This window comes from Delphinapterus leucas, chromosome 18 (genome assembly GCF_059928025.1).
Source record: "Delphinapterus leucas isolate spDelLeu-1000000601 "Yukka" chromosome 18, BTC_Dleu_Yukka2, whole genome shotgun sequence".
Lineage (NCBI taxonomy): Eukaryota > Metazoa > Chordata > Mammalia > Artiodactyla > Monodontidae > Delphinapterus > Delphinapterus leucas.
In genome coordinates this window covers 2857512-2873195 of record NC_143146.1, presented here as the reverse complement: position 1 = coordinate 2873195, position 15684 = coordinate 2857512, and the positions used below count along the sequence as shown (strand labels likewise).

The 15684-nt window shown below is 54.3% G+C and overlaps 2 protein-coding genes across 3 annotated transcripts in view; one reads left to right on the top strand and one right to left on the bottom strand.

Moving 5' to 3' along the window:
- The window catches only part of COL4A2 (collagen type IV alpha 2 chain), a 177872-nt gene extending 172259 nt beyond the window's left edge, over positions 1–5613 (top strand). The window contains exons 46-48 of the mRNA XM_022576773.3: positions 486–677; positions 1678–1964; positions 4472–5613. Coding sequence (XP_022432481.1) covers positions 486–677; positions 1678–1964; positions 4472–4729 — 737 coding nt within the window. The 3' untranslated portion in view covers positions 4730–5613. The remainder of the gene's footprint in view (positions 1–485; positions 678–1677; positions 1965–4471) is intronic.
- A 2822-nt stretch (positions 5614–8435) lies between these two features.
- The window catches only part of RAB20 (RAB20, member RAS oncogene family), a 31467-nt gene continuing 24218 nt past the window's right edge, over positions 8436–15684 (bottom strand). For both annotated transcript variants that reach the window (XM_089899383.1, XM_022576771.3), the window contains one exon: positions 8436–13903. In XM_089899383.1, coding sequence (XP_089755509.1) covers positions 13368–13903 — 536 coding nt within the window. In that variant the 3' untranslated portion in view covers positions 8436–13367. The remainder of the gene's footprint in view (positions 13904–15684) is intronic.

The window sequence follows — 15684 nt, the reverse complement described above, 5'->3', positions numbered from 1 at the left end:
GAGGTCTGAAGGGGTGTCCTGTTGGGGGCAGATCAGCCGTTCTGCAGCGTCAGGGCCAGAATCGGGCCCCCGGGTGGACATCTGGGGAGGCGGGCTTCCAGCCTTGGGAATGGCCGCTCCCCGAAGCATCAGCAGGGGGACCTGCCGCCTGGGGCAGAGGAGGTGGGCGGGGCTGGACACAGTGCTTCCGTGACCCTTCTGACTTCCTGATGCTCATTCCTGCTCAGAACGGGGCGCCCTGGGGGGACGGCTCGCGGGGGAGGCTGAGTCCCTGCCCCTTGTTCACTCCCATCATTGTGGTCCCACGTTAGGGATGGGGTGCGGGCCTCCCCAGGAGGCTCCTGGTCCCAAAGGGCAGAGCCACTGAGACCCCGGCCCTTGAGGAAAGGCAGAGTAGGGCTGTGAATATCGCCACGCACGCAGCCAGCACGTGGGCCGCGGTCCGCACGGCAGCTGCAAGGCGGCCTCTTTGTCTCGGGTCCCAGGGGAGCCAGGCCGCCCCGGGAGCCCCGGCCTGCCTGGCATGCCCGGCCGCAGTGTCAGCATCGGGCACCTCCTGGTGAAGCACAGCCAGACGGAGCAGGACCCCATGTGCCCCGTGGGCATGAACAAGCTCTGGAGCGGATACAGCCTGCTGTACTTTGAGGGCCAGGAGAAGGCCCACAACCAGGATCTAGGTAGGTACAGCCTACCAAGCTCGGCCAGCCCCGCTAGCCACAGTGAGGTCGCTGAGTCCTCAGAAGGCACCGAGATGCCCCCAACCTGGGGTCGGGAAGCAGACTCTGCCTCGTAGCCCCCAGCGGCCTCCGCAGGCTCACGCGGCCCAGCCTCTCGCTGCCCCGTGCCCTGGAGGCTGCCAGCGGTTCCCCGTCATTCTTGCTTCTTGCCCCACAGTGTATAAGCAGTCAGGCCGGGGCCGTGAGGGGCTGGGAGGCACTTAGAACCCCGCAGCGTGGATATGGGGGCGTGTGTGCTGGTATTTATCCAAGGAAGCCTGGTTGCCAGAAGGAATTTAAAAGACCTAACAGCCCACAGAAAACATGGCCAACACATACTAAAATTGGGGGCTTGGAGGGAGGGTGGCCATGTATGTGGTGGGGAGATCTGTTGGGCTGAACCCAATGATTTGTGCACCTTCCCGTCCAGATAAGTTTTTTTAAGTGAGACATAGCAAACAAGAGTAAGGGCCTAAAACAGCAGAGACAGGGCAAGGCCAGCACAGGGCCCAGCAGGCCTCAGGGCAGAGCAGACACCCGGCTCAGCTGGAAAGCAGTCAGTGTGAAAGGGGAAATAACTCACTCTGGCCCTGAGATGAAGTTGGTGGAGTTATTTGGGGGGCACAGTAACCAGAGTCCATCTGGGAGGCACCTGGGTGCCATGAGCCAGGCCCCCATCTGGGATGCCATCGGTGGGTGCTGGGGGCTGGTGCTTTAAGACCCCCCGACACGGGCCTCACCGGGGTGCTATTCGCCAAGTCGCCCCTCCCTCTGACCCAGCCTGGTCCCGAGGTGTGCGGGAACCTCGGAAGGGCACAGTGCCAGTGGAGTCAGCCCCTGAGGGATTGGAAAGCCCGAGCCCGCCCTCCACCCCGCCCCGCACACGGCTGAACCCCGCGGGGGGCCTGGAGGGGCATCTTCCCGGCATGCTCAGCCGTGACGGTCCCTCCCTGCACCGCAGGGCTGGCGGGCTCCTGCCTGGCCCGGTTCAGCACCATGCCCTTCCTGTACTGCAACCCTGGCGATATCTGCTACTATGCCAGCCGGAACGACAAGTCCTACTGGCTCTCCACCACCGCCCCGCTGCCCATGATGCCTGTGGCCGAGGAGGACATCAGGCCCTACATTAGCCGCTGCTCCGTGTGCGAGGCCCCGGCCGTTGCCATTGCCGTCCACAGCCAGGACGTCTCCATCCCCCACTGCCCGGCTGGATGGCGGAGCTTGTGGATCGGATATTCCTTCCTCATGGTACGTGGTGCTTGCCTGCTCTCTCTCAGCCTGCGGGCCCAGGTGCAAACTGGGTTCCTCTCCCACATCCTGGCCTTTGTAAGACTAATCAGGGCAGTTGTTGAGGTTGTGCACTGCACAAGGGCATCTGGCCCAGGGGAGGAGTGAGAGCTGGAATACAGCCTGCGTTTTGCTCGTTGAGCCGTGTTAGGCCTGGAGCTGCCCCCACCCAGAAGGGACCCATTAATTTGCCACCAGGCCTTTGTACAGCCTTAATTAGGATAAATTTGGCTATCATGACAGCATCCGTTACAATTTTCCTGTTTACCATCAGAGGGAGAAATGAAAGTCCAGTGGGGAGGGTGGGTCTTGTATTGCATTTATATTTATTATGACTGTCGTAATTCCACTATATTGACCGGATGCCCAACGTGTTAAATATTTCATAAATTAAATTAATAACATTATATATATATATATATATATATATATATATATATATATATATATATATATATATATATATTATACCAAGTTTGCTAATCTTATCAAAACAACAGAAAAAAAACTGGATTCTGGAAAAGGAAGGAGAAGACAAACAAGTGTTGATTTTTTAACATTTTTTAAGGTATCGCTGCTGCAATAATTTGAAGCAACAGGATACTAAGTTCTGTGCTGGGACAGGCAACTGTCTGCTTTTCAGGAGCTAATCATGTCAGGGGGCTTTGGTGGATGGACAGAGCTCTGGTCCCACCGAGAAATTCAAAAATTAAAAACGAGCCTCTTCCTTGTGAAGGGAGCGATTACGCTGTATCCAGAAAGGTCAGACAGCCCTTCTTTTATTAGCAATTACATCTTGAGCTGTGTCACGGGATAAGGGATAAGCACACACGATCCTCAGTAAGCGCCTCCTGCCAGGCTGGCCCTTGACATCCCCAAGGCGGGTGACAAGAGGACCATGGTCCCCTCGCCCCGCTGTGCAACCAGGGCGGCATTGATGGGCTGCCCACACCTTCCCTTCCAAGAACACGGAAGCACCTGCTGGCACAGACGCCGGAGAGCCAGCACACGGCTTAGTGTCCCCCTGCCTGTCTGGGGGACGGTCCCTGTCTTGTCTGCACACAAGACACGCTTTGATCCATCGCTGCCACAGCAGCAAAGACGTCGCCCCCCCCCTTACCTCAGTGATTCCTCTCGAAGCTGGTCTGGTGGCGACTGTAAGTCTCCAGCCGGCCATCGGTTTACTTTTTCCTTTCGATTCAAATGAGGTCCTCACAGGCCGAGTGTCCAATGAGTGATTCTCTTAAGAGACGTCAGCTGCTCGAGTCCCAAAGCCAGAGGCTTGTCCTCTGAGGCGAGCACATTGGAAAAGGGGTGTGTGTGTGCATGCGTGTGCACATGCGTGGGGGGACCAGCAGGGCCTCGGCTCTTTCAGGCCAAAGCGGGGCTTGAGATGCCCCATGAAGACGCGTCTGCTTGTCTCTGTCGACAACACACAGCAGCTCTGTCTGGGAAGGCTTCCGCATTCTGTGAGCAGAAAACTGTTCAGAGGTTTTTGTTCTTTGCTGCTTCATTTGAAGAAAAGGTTAAACTGGGCTTCTGCCCAAACATCTCACAGGACAGCCTCTTCCGTGCCCTGCCCACCATGGCTGAGGTGTTCCTGGTCTACATTTGCGGGTTCTAACACCACACTTACCACTGGGCTGGCTGGACCGAGCCAGATGACACGTTTTAGAGAGAAGCTTTGAGATCCGGAGCCCCACCATGCCCCTTCGTAAAAGCTAAACATGTTTATGAAACCAAGAGAAAGTAGAACTTGAAAGTGGCAAAGAAAATCCCTTCCAACCCTTGGCCAGGTCTCCCAGGCAGGATCATCTCAAGCAACCAATTGCTAATTTAACAACAACCCTCTGATTGAAAAAAAACTAATTACACTAGTATTACGTGTTCACTGTAGAAAAATCAGCAAGTAGAGCTTTTCTTAAAAAAATAATAAAATTCAAAGCACCCATACTCCCCCTTCATAAACTTTAGCAAAGGAGGAGAGCAGGAAGCACTTTGGTGCTTAATTTTTTTGTTTTTTCTTTTGTTTTTTTTTTTGGCTGCACCGCACGGCTTGAGGGATCTTAGTTCCCTGACCAGGAATCGAACCTGGGCCCTCGGCAGTGAGAGCTCGGAGTCCTAACCACTGGACGGCCAGGGAATTCCCTGGTGCTTAATTTTAATAGACCCTCTGGTTCTGACCCACATGTTGATTTTATTTTTTTTAATTTACTTTATTGAAGCGTAGCTGACTTACAATGTTGTTAATTTCCACTGTACGGCACAGTGACTCGGTTATACACATACTGACTCGGTTATACACATACATACATTCTCTTTCCTGTTCTTTCCCCTGATGGTTTATCCCAGGATATTGCACAGAGTTCCCTGTGCTCTACAGCAGGACCTTGCTGTTTTATTTTTCCTTTAAAAGAAAAAGTTAACGTGTCGGCATTTCTTCCGCCCCGTCCCCCTACCCTGCACAGCACACGGCCGCGGGCGACGAAGGGGGCGGCCAGTCGCTGGTGTCACCGGGCAGCTGCCTGGAGGACTTCCGAGCCACGCCATTCATCGAGTGCAACGGCGCCCGAGGCACCTGCCACTACTATGCCAACAAGTACAGCTTCTGGCTCACCACCATCCCCGAGCAGAGCTTCCAGGGCACGCCCTCGGCCGACACCCTCAAGGCCGGTCTCATTCGCACGCATATCAGCCGTTGCCAGGTGTGCGTGAAGAACCTGTGATGTCGGGGCCGCCCCGCCGGACACGCTTCTCCAGGGGACACGCAGCCGGGGGGGCCACTTTGGTGCTTATTCTTAACTTATTACCTCAGATGCCGACCCAAAAATTGACTTCATTTTTTTTTCTTTAAAAAACAAACCAAAAGAATAATAAAATAAGGGCCACCAAAGGAATTCAGCACCAGCACTTCGACCAAATAACCCCGTGGCATCCAAGGCGCTGCCCACTCTCCCCACATCTGTAGCATCTGTAGGACACCCTGACCCCCCCAAAACGGAAAACCACGAACCCTCCCTCTCAGGCCATCCGTACGAGATGGTTCCACGCTCAGTGTAGCTAACTTCTTCCTGTGTATCTATGTAGTCACTGCAGTCTCAGCCGTCACTGATAACCCACTTATTGAACTCAACGGGGAGGTATAGACAGATGAGGCCGTGCAGCCTGCGGGCTCCGGAGCTCACTCCCGCTGTTCCCACTCAGGGGGTTCCTGGGGGTGGACGCAGCCCTGCTCTCCGAGCCCCCATGGTGACGGCGCCCTCTTCTCCCAAACGCCGGCAACGCGAAGGATCCTGGTCCCCTCGGGAAGGCCGACTGTGCCTTTTGTTTTAAAAGCCACTGATGTCCGCACACCAGCTATCACTCTTCCCCACCACCCCTTACAGACCGTTGGGTTCGGCAAAACTCACATAGAAGCGAAGACCTTCTCACCGTCTGTTGTCAGCCAGGCTGCGTGGCAGCAAACTTTGTAGGGTCGGAAGTGATGCTTCCACTGCCCCCAGGCCGTCCCTGGACATTTACCCTCCGTACTTTGTGCAGAATTGTATTCCTATGCCTACTCCATCCTCTGTAACGACCCCCAAATAAAAGTTCGTTTTGAACATTTTTATACGCCGAGTCATTGCCTGCCTAATTTTCTCGAGTCCGTAGAGCACAAACTTTGCCGTGAACCCCAAAACACTGCATCCGGGCCCAAGTGCGAGCCCTGCACCCAGCTCGGCACCGCGCAGCTGTGTTTTCCAAGTTTCAGCAGATTGAACACAAGCCTGTGGTGGTGTCGTTCGTTTCCCAGGGAACTGTCTGTGTTTATAATGCGTTAGTGTTTACAGAAGACACCTGCACCATCACTCATGGGGATTAGCAAGATGGGTACCAGTCACTCACCAGCCCCAGCACAACATCCCAACAAAATCCCAGTGTTTCCAAGATATAGCCTCCAAGACACATTTCCGGCTTCAGTTTCTCTGGAACCTGGCTGACCTTCAGGCACCCAACTCACAGAATTTATTTTTACCCTTTAAAATTCAATCTCATATTAAACTTTTTCTAAGTACAATTTCTACAGTTAACAAGGTGACAATGTTATAATAATAATTCCACATGATAATGTTACTCGAAGGAGATCAGCACCTGCCTGGCCTGCATACCCCCAGCGGCTGCCCAGGACGAGGACTCTGCTCCGGAGGGTTAAGTGGGGACGTGACTCCAGGCAGTGGAATGGGACCTGGGCAGAGTGACCCAGGAAGCAGGGCACCTCACTAAGGGGGCTGCCACTGTGGGGGGCTCAGGGTTCAATCCTGCGGGGACCCACCGAGGGAGGCCACAGAAGGACACTCAGATGGTCCCCCCGAGGCGTGGGAAAGGCACATTTTCAGCCTCCATCTCTTGCCCCCACGGGTCAGGCTGCCTCACATGTCCGGGGCTGAGGGGGCTCCTAGCACCCCAGGTGGAGGTATCAGAGAACCAGGTGAAGCTGATGCAAGGCATTGTAGGCTACACCTGTGGACATCTGGTTTCCGTAGCAACAGCTGCAGCGGAAAAGGTGAGCCTAGAGGCTGAGGCCAGGGCCTGAAAGATGCCCAGCACGGGGAGGTGATGGCACAACTGTTTTAAAGATTCTTTAAATTGTATAGTGTCTTGTAATTTTCAAAAGTTTCATATGCACGATTTCATATGGTTTAGCTTTGATGCCTCTGTGAGGTTCGCACATCAGAGGTAGGTGCCCAGCATTAAACACTGAACCTCACACCTAAAATACATACGGCGAGAAGACCAAGATCTCGATACATAACTGGATTCCAAAATGTCGACCATCAAATATAAACCAAACACAAATAATCCATAACCCCAACACCTGTTTGTGCAACGAAGCTCATGACCCTGTGCAAGGACAGCAGGTGAAGATTCCTAGTCTGGGTCAAACAGCCAACCTTCTGAACCTTGAAAATTCAAACTCTGCCCTTCACAGACCCTTGCATGTTGCGTGAGATTTTTCTGGTCTAGTTTCTCAAGGCTGAGAGGAACCGCCACCCCGGAAGCTAAGTGTACGTGAGTGGCTGACGCTGCCCCCCCCCATTTTCCAGAGAGTAGGTGCCCTGAGGTTAGAATCACTGTCTCGCGACTGCTTCATAAGGTGGATTTCCTCACCCCTCACACAGACGATGCCAGGACCCACGTTAAACCAGAGGAGATACCTCTGGAAGTATCCTGGCTGGTCGGAGGGGCACCAGGAAAGACGGAGAAAGTCCTGGAATATCGCTCCAGCTTCCCGCTGCCTAAGAGCGAGTCCGGAGGACCCCGGGGCAGCTCTCCACTTGGGGGCCACCAGGGGAGCTGAACCGAAGACCCTGCTCGCCACGGGGGCGTCCTGAGAATTAAATCAGTTCCTACGTGTGAAAGGGCCCCAAGAGAGCTGGCGTGCACACCATCGTGTGAGTTTGGTGTCATGTCCCAGCCTCAAGAAGAAGGGGTTGGAGACTCCCTGCCATTGGAGGGTTTTAAAGATGTTCCCACGGACAAGAGGTATCCAACACAGGCTGTGCAGGGGTGAGGTAGAAGCCTTCTGAAGGTAAATTCCTGACACGCACAGAAGGGGTGATATTGAGCTGCGGGAGGACCGTGAAGCGGCAGGACAAACCCAAGTGAACGGTTTGCAGGGTATAAATACGGGAAATGGCAACCCTGCCACTCGAGAGCTACGTGGCACGTGGCCCGGTCAGCACACTCAGCAAGTGCCACAGGTACCCGTGAGCCACTGGGGAGGTTGACGTGAGCACAGAGGCGCCCATCTCGTCCATCTGCCCGAGCGACACCAGGGCTCAGATCACACCTGGACGTGGCCCTACCTACAGGCTGCCGTTCCCAGAAAGAGGCCATCGCTCTTTTCTTTATATTTATAAATGTGGCATATTTATTTATTTATTCCTTTGACAAGTATTTTTTCAAGAACATATGTGTTGAAGGCACACATCACTTGTCCTAAGTGGTAAGAATACCACACGGAACAAGACACACTTAGTGCCTGCCCGTAGAAATTTTAGTTTACTGGGGGATACAGGCAATAAAAAAAGTAATTAAAATAAAGCGCCATGAATGTTATTAAGGGAGAAATTAGGGGTACAGGAGGAATACAGAGCAGAGATATTTGAACCAAAGAATTCCTCTTGGAGGAAGTGATTTTTTTTAACTGTTTATTTTATACTGGAGTATAGTTGATTAACCATGTTGTGTTAGTTTCAGGTGTACAGCAAAGTGATCCAGTTCTACATATACATGTATCTACTCTTTTTCAAATTCTTTTCCCATTTAGGTTGTGAGAGACTATTGAGCATAGCTCCCTGCGTGATACAGTAGGTCCTTGCTGGTTGTCTATTTTATATATAGCAGTGTGTACATGTCAGTCCCAAACTCCCTATCCCTGCCCCCCACCCTTAAGTTCGTTCTCTAACTCTGTATGTTTCTGTTTTGTAAATACGTTCATTTGTGTCATTTCTTTTTCGATTCCGCAAATAAGCGAGATATCATACATCACTTATTTTTTAAAAAAGAGAAACAGCAGGTGTTAGGAACTAATTGGAGGGGGAGGGGAGAATGCTAACATGGGTAACTTTGGAAACGAGGGAGGCCTGAAGCCAAAGGCCAAGGGCCCGCCCCCCTCATGGCTGTGCTCCCCCTATTGCAGCCTTGACCCACATTGTCTGCTGCAACTGAACAGTTGGGGAATGGATGGGGGCGCAGGGAGTGCGTTTCCCACTGCCTGAGATGGGGTTTACAGCTGAGAAGCGGGGAGATGATGCATCAGAGTGAGAGAGGTCGGCCAGACCAGGTTTGGCTGAGCACAGACCCCTGGACATGGGCGTCAGTATCTACATGTGTACTTCCTTGCTCTCAGCTGGAGGGCTCTAAAGAAACACCCCCAGCCCCGCTGGCAACAAGCACACCTAGCCCAGATCTGGGCTTCGGACACTTTCCCCAGTGAAAGGTCCCAGGGCTCCTTGGAGCAATGGCTGATTCTAGGACGAGTGCAGGAAACACACAAGATGAACCTGGAACACAGGTGGTGCCAGAAAGTAAGAAAGTACTCAAAAATAAACCCCAGGGGCTTCCCTGGTGGCACAGTGGTTAAGAACCCATCTGCCAATGCAGGGGACACGGGTTCGAGCCCTGGTCCGGGAAGATCCCACATGCCACGGAGCAACTAAGCCCATGCACCACAACTACTGAGCCTGCGACCTAGAGTCCACAAGCCACAACTACTGAAGCCCGCACGCCTAGAGCGCGTGCTCCACAACAAGAGAAGCCACCGCAATGAGAAGCCCGCACACCGCAAAGGAGAGTAGCCCCCGCTCGCGGCAACTAGAGAAAGCCCACGCGCAGCAACGAAGACCCAATGCAACCAAAAATAAATAGTAAATAAATAAATAAATTTTAAAAAATAAATAAACCCCAGAGATGGGAACGGGTCAAAGGGACACAGCAGCCAACAGACACAGCTTCCCGTTCACAAAAGCTGGGATAACGTGATCAAGAAGGAAGCCATCCGGGGCTTCCCTGATGGCGCAGTGGTTGAGAGTCCGCCTGCCGATGCAGGGGACACGGGTTCGTGCCCCGGTCCAGGAAGATCCCACGTGCCGCGGAGCGGCTGGTCCCATGAGCCATGGCCACTGAGCCTGCGCGTCCGGAGCCTGTGCTCCGCAACGGGAGAGGCCACGACAGTGAGAGGCCCGCATACCGCAAAAAAAAAAAAAAAAAAGAAGGACGCCATCCTGAATTATAACCCAAAGAATCAAATAAATGTCCGTGAGTCCATACCGCTATAACGATGGAATCAATAAATGAATGGGGAGGAGAGACAAATCCTTGTAAAAACACCCAAAGTGGGTAGTTATTCTACCATAAAGGAGGGGCGTGTGCGCTGTGCCTGGCGACGTCCTTCCAGAGAGCAGAGTGTGGAAGGAGCGGAGAGGGCACCTGTGCCGCGGGGACCGTGAGCCACACACCTGGGCCATGCGATCAGTGATGAGTCACGGTAACGGCGGGCGCCCCGTGAGCGTGACCTGAGGAGCGCGCTTACCTCTGTGCTCTTCCTCCCAAACCTCCACCCCAGCCTCATCAGGAGAAACACATCAAACAAATCCCGGACAAGGGGTGTCCTACAGAACACCTGTCCGTACCCCTCAAGGCTATCAAGATCACCAAAACAAGGTGGTCTGAGAGGCTATTAGAGCCATGGGGACCCTAAGGAGATGAGACTAAATGTCATGTGGTGTCCAGATGGGACCCTGAACAGAGAAAAGACATTAGGTGAAATTAAGGGCATCCAAATAAAGCATGGACCTCAGTTAATAATAATGTAAAGCAGGAAGAAAAGAAAGGACAGTGGACTTTTTAGGAGCTGGTGGAAATGGGTGTATCTGAGAGCAGTGCAGGCCAAAGGGTCCCGCTTCGAGAAGTGGAAAAGATCGGGCCAAGTGCTAAGGGAACGGGGAGGGGGTGTGACATAATGAGGGCAGGCGGGGTGGGGTGCGGAGGGGGGCTGGCCCTGCCTCATTACACAAAGGCAAGAACAACCCCCGGTTCCATCAGCCACAGCGGGAGCAGATTCTGCCTCAAAACATTCCAAACTCCTGCAGAGGCCACCCCACCTCTTGCTCTTGGACACAAGAGCAAGTGCCCAGGGCTCGCCCCCCTCTGGTGGGCTGCGGTCATCGGCGCAGGTGCTCCTCGCGTGCAGGGCTGGCGCAGAGCTCGGAGGTGGAACACGAGTCAGCTCCATCCCCCTTCTCTCGGGAGGACAAACCCATCTCCAATCCACTGCCCACAGCAACCGGGCTCTGAGCACCAGTTCACCTCGGCCAGAGGGAGACGTCGCAGGAGATGAAGCTGCCGGACGTCTGTGGGAGAGGGTTGCTGGCACAGCAGGCAGTGCTGATTCAACCAGGAGGGCGGGTTCAGAAATGACAAAGCGGTTCTCTTAAGACACCGGCCTAGCGGCCTGTGAAAAGGGGGAACCATGGTTTCCAACACCCAGATTACAACATAATCCCCCTCAAAACTTCCCACGCAGGACACCTCGAGGCCACCAGGAAATGCCCGGCCAGGAGCTGCTGTTGAGAAGAAGGTTTCTGAGGACACTTGGGTGAAAGTCTGCAGCGATGGCTCCTGGGCCAGGCTCAGCAGGTTAACCCACGGCTGTCCGTGGCCTCCCAGCCACAGAGCAGCTGCATTTGAGCAAAGGGAAAGAAAGAATGTTTGAGGTCCCAGCTCGAACCCACATCCAGCAGAGGATCCCCTCTTTCTCCATTGGCTAGCTCACTAAAGCAGCTGAAGCGTCCCCAGAACTGACCTGGTTCCCTGGTCGGGAACTGGGCCCACGGGCGACCACGGCTGGAAACCCGTGAGCAGTCTCAGACCCCAGGACCAGTCTCCCTGGTGAGAGCCCAGGCTGGCACCCAAAGTCCACTTGGGACAGAGCCCAGAGTGAAGCCTACTTTTTAGGGCAGCAGTGAGGGTGCAATGCCTACATGCTGTTGATGGAGAAGGTGACGTCCTGGGCCATCCTCCAGAACGCGGGGTCATTCAAGGGCACGAGCTGGGGGTGCTGAGAGCAGATGGGCAAGAGAATCAGACTGTTCAGGCGGAAAGGGCTGTGGGAACTCAGCCACCCCTGCCTTCAAGTACAAAGACAGAAATAATTTCCTAGGATGCTTTTTCCCCTCCACAGTCTTCAAAGACAAGTTCCTAGGTCTCCCAGATGTCTCACTAGCAAAGACACACTTTGTGGAAAAATAAATACAACTTCCACCCACTAAATGGGAAACTAAGCCACGTCAATGAAAAGTAATCAGACTGACTCGTTTTCACTTTTGAATGGGCTACAGTTGCAAAATGGAAGTTTTAGACCTCAAGATCTGCTTCAGTAACAGGACATCTCAATTGGAGGCCTCCCCAGTCACATACAGGGGGCTCTGATGGTGTTTCCATCACACAGATGGGGCTCGTTTGCTTACCCAGAGGACGTGCACCACCCGGGAGCAGAGGCAGGGCTACAGGCCACAGCATCAGAGATCATGGGCTCTCCGGAGAAACACTGAACACCTCCCCCCAAAAACTACTGCTCATGAAACATTGTTCACCAGCCTCTGCCCCACTTTGCTTCCTGTCAAGGACTGAATGCTTGTGTCTCCCAACATCCATATGTTGAAGTCCTAACCCCCAGATGGGATGATGTCTGGAGGTGGGGCCTTTGGGAGGTAATCAGGTTTGGATGAAGCCTTGAGGGTGGGGCCCCCATGATGGGATTAGTGCCCTTGTAAGGAAAGAGTCACAAGAGCTCTCTCTCCCTCCAGTACGTGAGGACACATGCAGAAAGGTGGCCATCTACAAGCCAGGAGAGTGCCCTCACCAGAAACTGAGTCGGCTGGCACCTCAATCTAGCCTCCAGCCCCCAGGACTGAGAAATAAAGGTCTGTGGTGTTTCATTACAGCTGCCAAGCTGGCTGAGACACCCCTTTCCCAACAGAGAGCCCCAAGCCTGACCTACTTGTTTTCCATTAAATTTCTAAGAAAACAAAACTGTTGTCTCACGGCTTCCCTGTCTTGGCATCTCTTAAGAACAAAGCCACACCCCACCCCCGGAAAAGAGGTTTCTTATTTAGCAACTGCCCGGGCGACCCACACAGAGGTCAGCAGAGACAGAGCTTTTAGTTTTGCTTCTATTATTGGAACTCGTGTCTTCAAGACAACTAGGCAGATGGGCCAACCTAAATACCTGGAATTTGTAGAATTCGATGCAGCTTTTAAAGATAGAGAGACGTGCCTTAAGCTCACAGCCATCACTCGAGCACCCCCAGCAAGGAGCCCATGGGAGCACAAATAAAGTCTAAATCAAAGTTCTTCTCAAAATCCTTTTTAATAATATGTGTGGCTCACAATGCTGCAACTGATATAAAAAACATTGATTCCTGATTTTGTATAAATTAACATTTATCGAGAATCATTACGATGCATCAGGGTACAAGTACCGAATGGTAGGACCAAAGATAAATCACAGTGAGCAGAAACGTTTGAAAGTCACACAGGTGCCGAGACAGCCGAAAACCTTCTGTCAGAGGCCAGGTGTGAAGACGGGGCAGCCAGGGGACGGTGGTCTCCGGGAGCCCGGCTCTGCAGGAGGCTCCCCTGGACGGTTCGTCCACTCCCCACCTCCCAGGGCAGCGATGTACGTGGGGGACCAGTCACGGGGACCTTCGCTACTGGCTGGCATTTCCACCCGGTCTCCTCCTCCAAGTGCAGTTCTACAAAGTGACCCCCGATCTTCTCCTCTGACCGTCCGTGCACCCTGGGGGGCCGGGCCTGGGCACGTCAGGCGCAGCACCCAGATCTGGTCCGTGCGGGCGGCCTGGAGCTGGTGATGTCCACGGTCTGCGGCGGCCCCTGGGCTCTCTGCTGCAGGATCACAGGCACCACCATGTCAAACAGGGTTTCGAACAGCAGATCCACGTTGTGCCCGGTCTTGGCACTGGTCTCGAAGCACATCTGCTCCGCGGCCGGCACTTCCTTTTCATCCAGCATCTTGTACTTGAGGATCTTTTTGTAAAAGGCCACCGCGTCCTCCAGCTGCACCTGCTTCGGCAGCCTGGGGGCTGCACAGCCGCCGCCGCCAGCCAGCCCAGGGCCCTGCCCTCCTTCCTGGCCGCCCTCCCCGGGCCCCTCCTCACTCAGGTCCACCTTGTTTCCCACGATGGCGAAGAGGCAGTCGGCGCTGGCCGTGTCTGTCAGGCCCAAGAACCTGTCCTCCAGCTCCAGCAGGCTCTGGGCATTGTTCACGTCGTAGGTGAGGATGACGGCAGCCGCCCCCCGGCAGTACATGGAGCCCAGGCCATGGAACTGCTCACGCCCTGGGGGCGAGGGGGGAGAAAGATACAGTTACCTCTCCTCTCTGGCAGTGCCCCCCGACCATGCCGCCAGGGACCCCTGGGAGGGACCATGGAATCCTGACCCCAAACGTAGGTGTGGCTGGAGCTGAACGGGATGGAGACCCTGCTGTGCAGAAAGACAGGGTGATGGCCAGTCCCCACGGCCAGCAGGTCCTGCACAGCCCCGTCCACCCACCGCAGTGAACCCACGAGACGGAGGAAGACAGCCGGGCCCTGCTTTCCCCCAATGGGCGGTGGTGTGGCTTTTGCTCCTATCTCTGCGTCTTACACGGGGATGTTTACCCGCGACGCTCCCGCCAAGGGTCCTGCTCCTCTCGATGACACACTCTGTACCACCTCCCAGCGTGGCAGTCATGCTGACGTGGCACCAGGCAAGTCTGCGTTCCCGGGGAGAGCAGAGCTCCCCGGGCCCAAGGCCCTGCCCCACCTCCAAGGCCACCTCCCCACCCGCAGGCTGCGGACCTCCTGGAGAAGGACTCAGAAGTGAGTGTGTCGGAACAGAGAACACGCACAGTAAGGAAATGCCCTCTCTTTGAGGGAAGACAGACAGAGCAACTTCACTTTCAAGCCAAGCTGGGCACCGCTGTGCACACCACACGGCGAAGCAGGTATGGACATCCCGCCACCGACGGCTGGCCCCACCCCTGAAGCGGGGGCCCCGGCCTGCCCAGAGTGGGGAAGTGACAGCGGATGCAGATGGCCCCAGGCCCCCCAGACCTCCTCCCACCTCTTCCTCCCTCCCTCCCCTGCCCATGGGCACCAATCAGGGCTGCACAGGCCCCAGGTGACAGCCCCTGTGCAGGGGCTGAGGCCTTCCTTGCCTTTTCAGTTTTAAGGGGAAATGGGTGTTTTCTAAGTTGGACAAGTCACAGCGAGAACACAGCATAAATCTCCCTTGGGCCAACCTCCTTCTCTCTGGTCCTTTGGAGAGAGGGTGGGCACTTCCCAGGGCTTCTGCTGACTGTGAGTTCCCAGGGGGCCCCTGGCCCCCTTCCAGGTCCCCCTTCTGTCCTGGCCTGTCCCTCGTCCCTCTGAGCCCCGACGCAGACGCTCAGCACAACCCCAAGTGGAGGTCTCGGTCATGCAGCTAACAGACACCTGTCTCCACCAGGGAGGACGGAACCTGTGGCTTTACTCGCCCCCCACCCCCCGGCCCCGCGCTCGGTGCCACTAAATGCGCTGAGTAAGTGAAGCCACAAATCATCCCCTCCATTTGTTTTTTTTTTTTAAAAAAAGGACAACACAGTTTTTCTCTCATGTAAGATTTCTTGGTTTGTTTCGTAACAATTTGTTCTCATTTGCTAGGTGGTAGGAGCCTCAATCATGTCAGAGGCTGAATTTACACCCTGCACCCATCTCAACTCCCACCTTTACTCTGAACTGCAGACCCAGGGGAAGACACTGGGGGAGGGGAAGAGGGTAAGGAGAGGGGGAAGGGAGAGGGAGGGGGACAGAGGGAGGGAGGGAAAACCTTGATGGGTTAAACCCCCAAAGAACTGAAATTTCGTCACACTTGAATACCTTTATTCCTTCATATCAAATCATCAAAAGCCCTGCATGTAAAAGGCCCAGATCACAGTGAGCAGCAAGGCCAGTGCCCCTCACCTTGCGGTCTCCGGAGGCCAAGTGTGACCACGTTTGTTCCCAGGTTTTCCCCAATGGCCCCCTTGGTTTCCCTTCTTCCTCATTCACAATGGGAAGACGGTTCACTGACTCCATGCAGGGAAGTTCATAAATGCAAA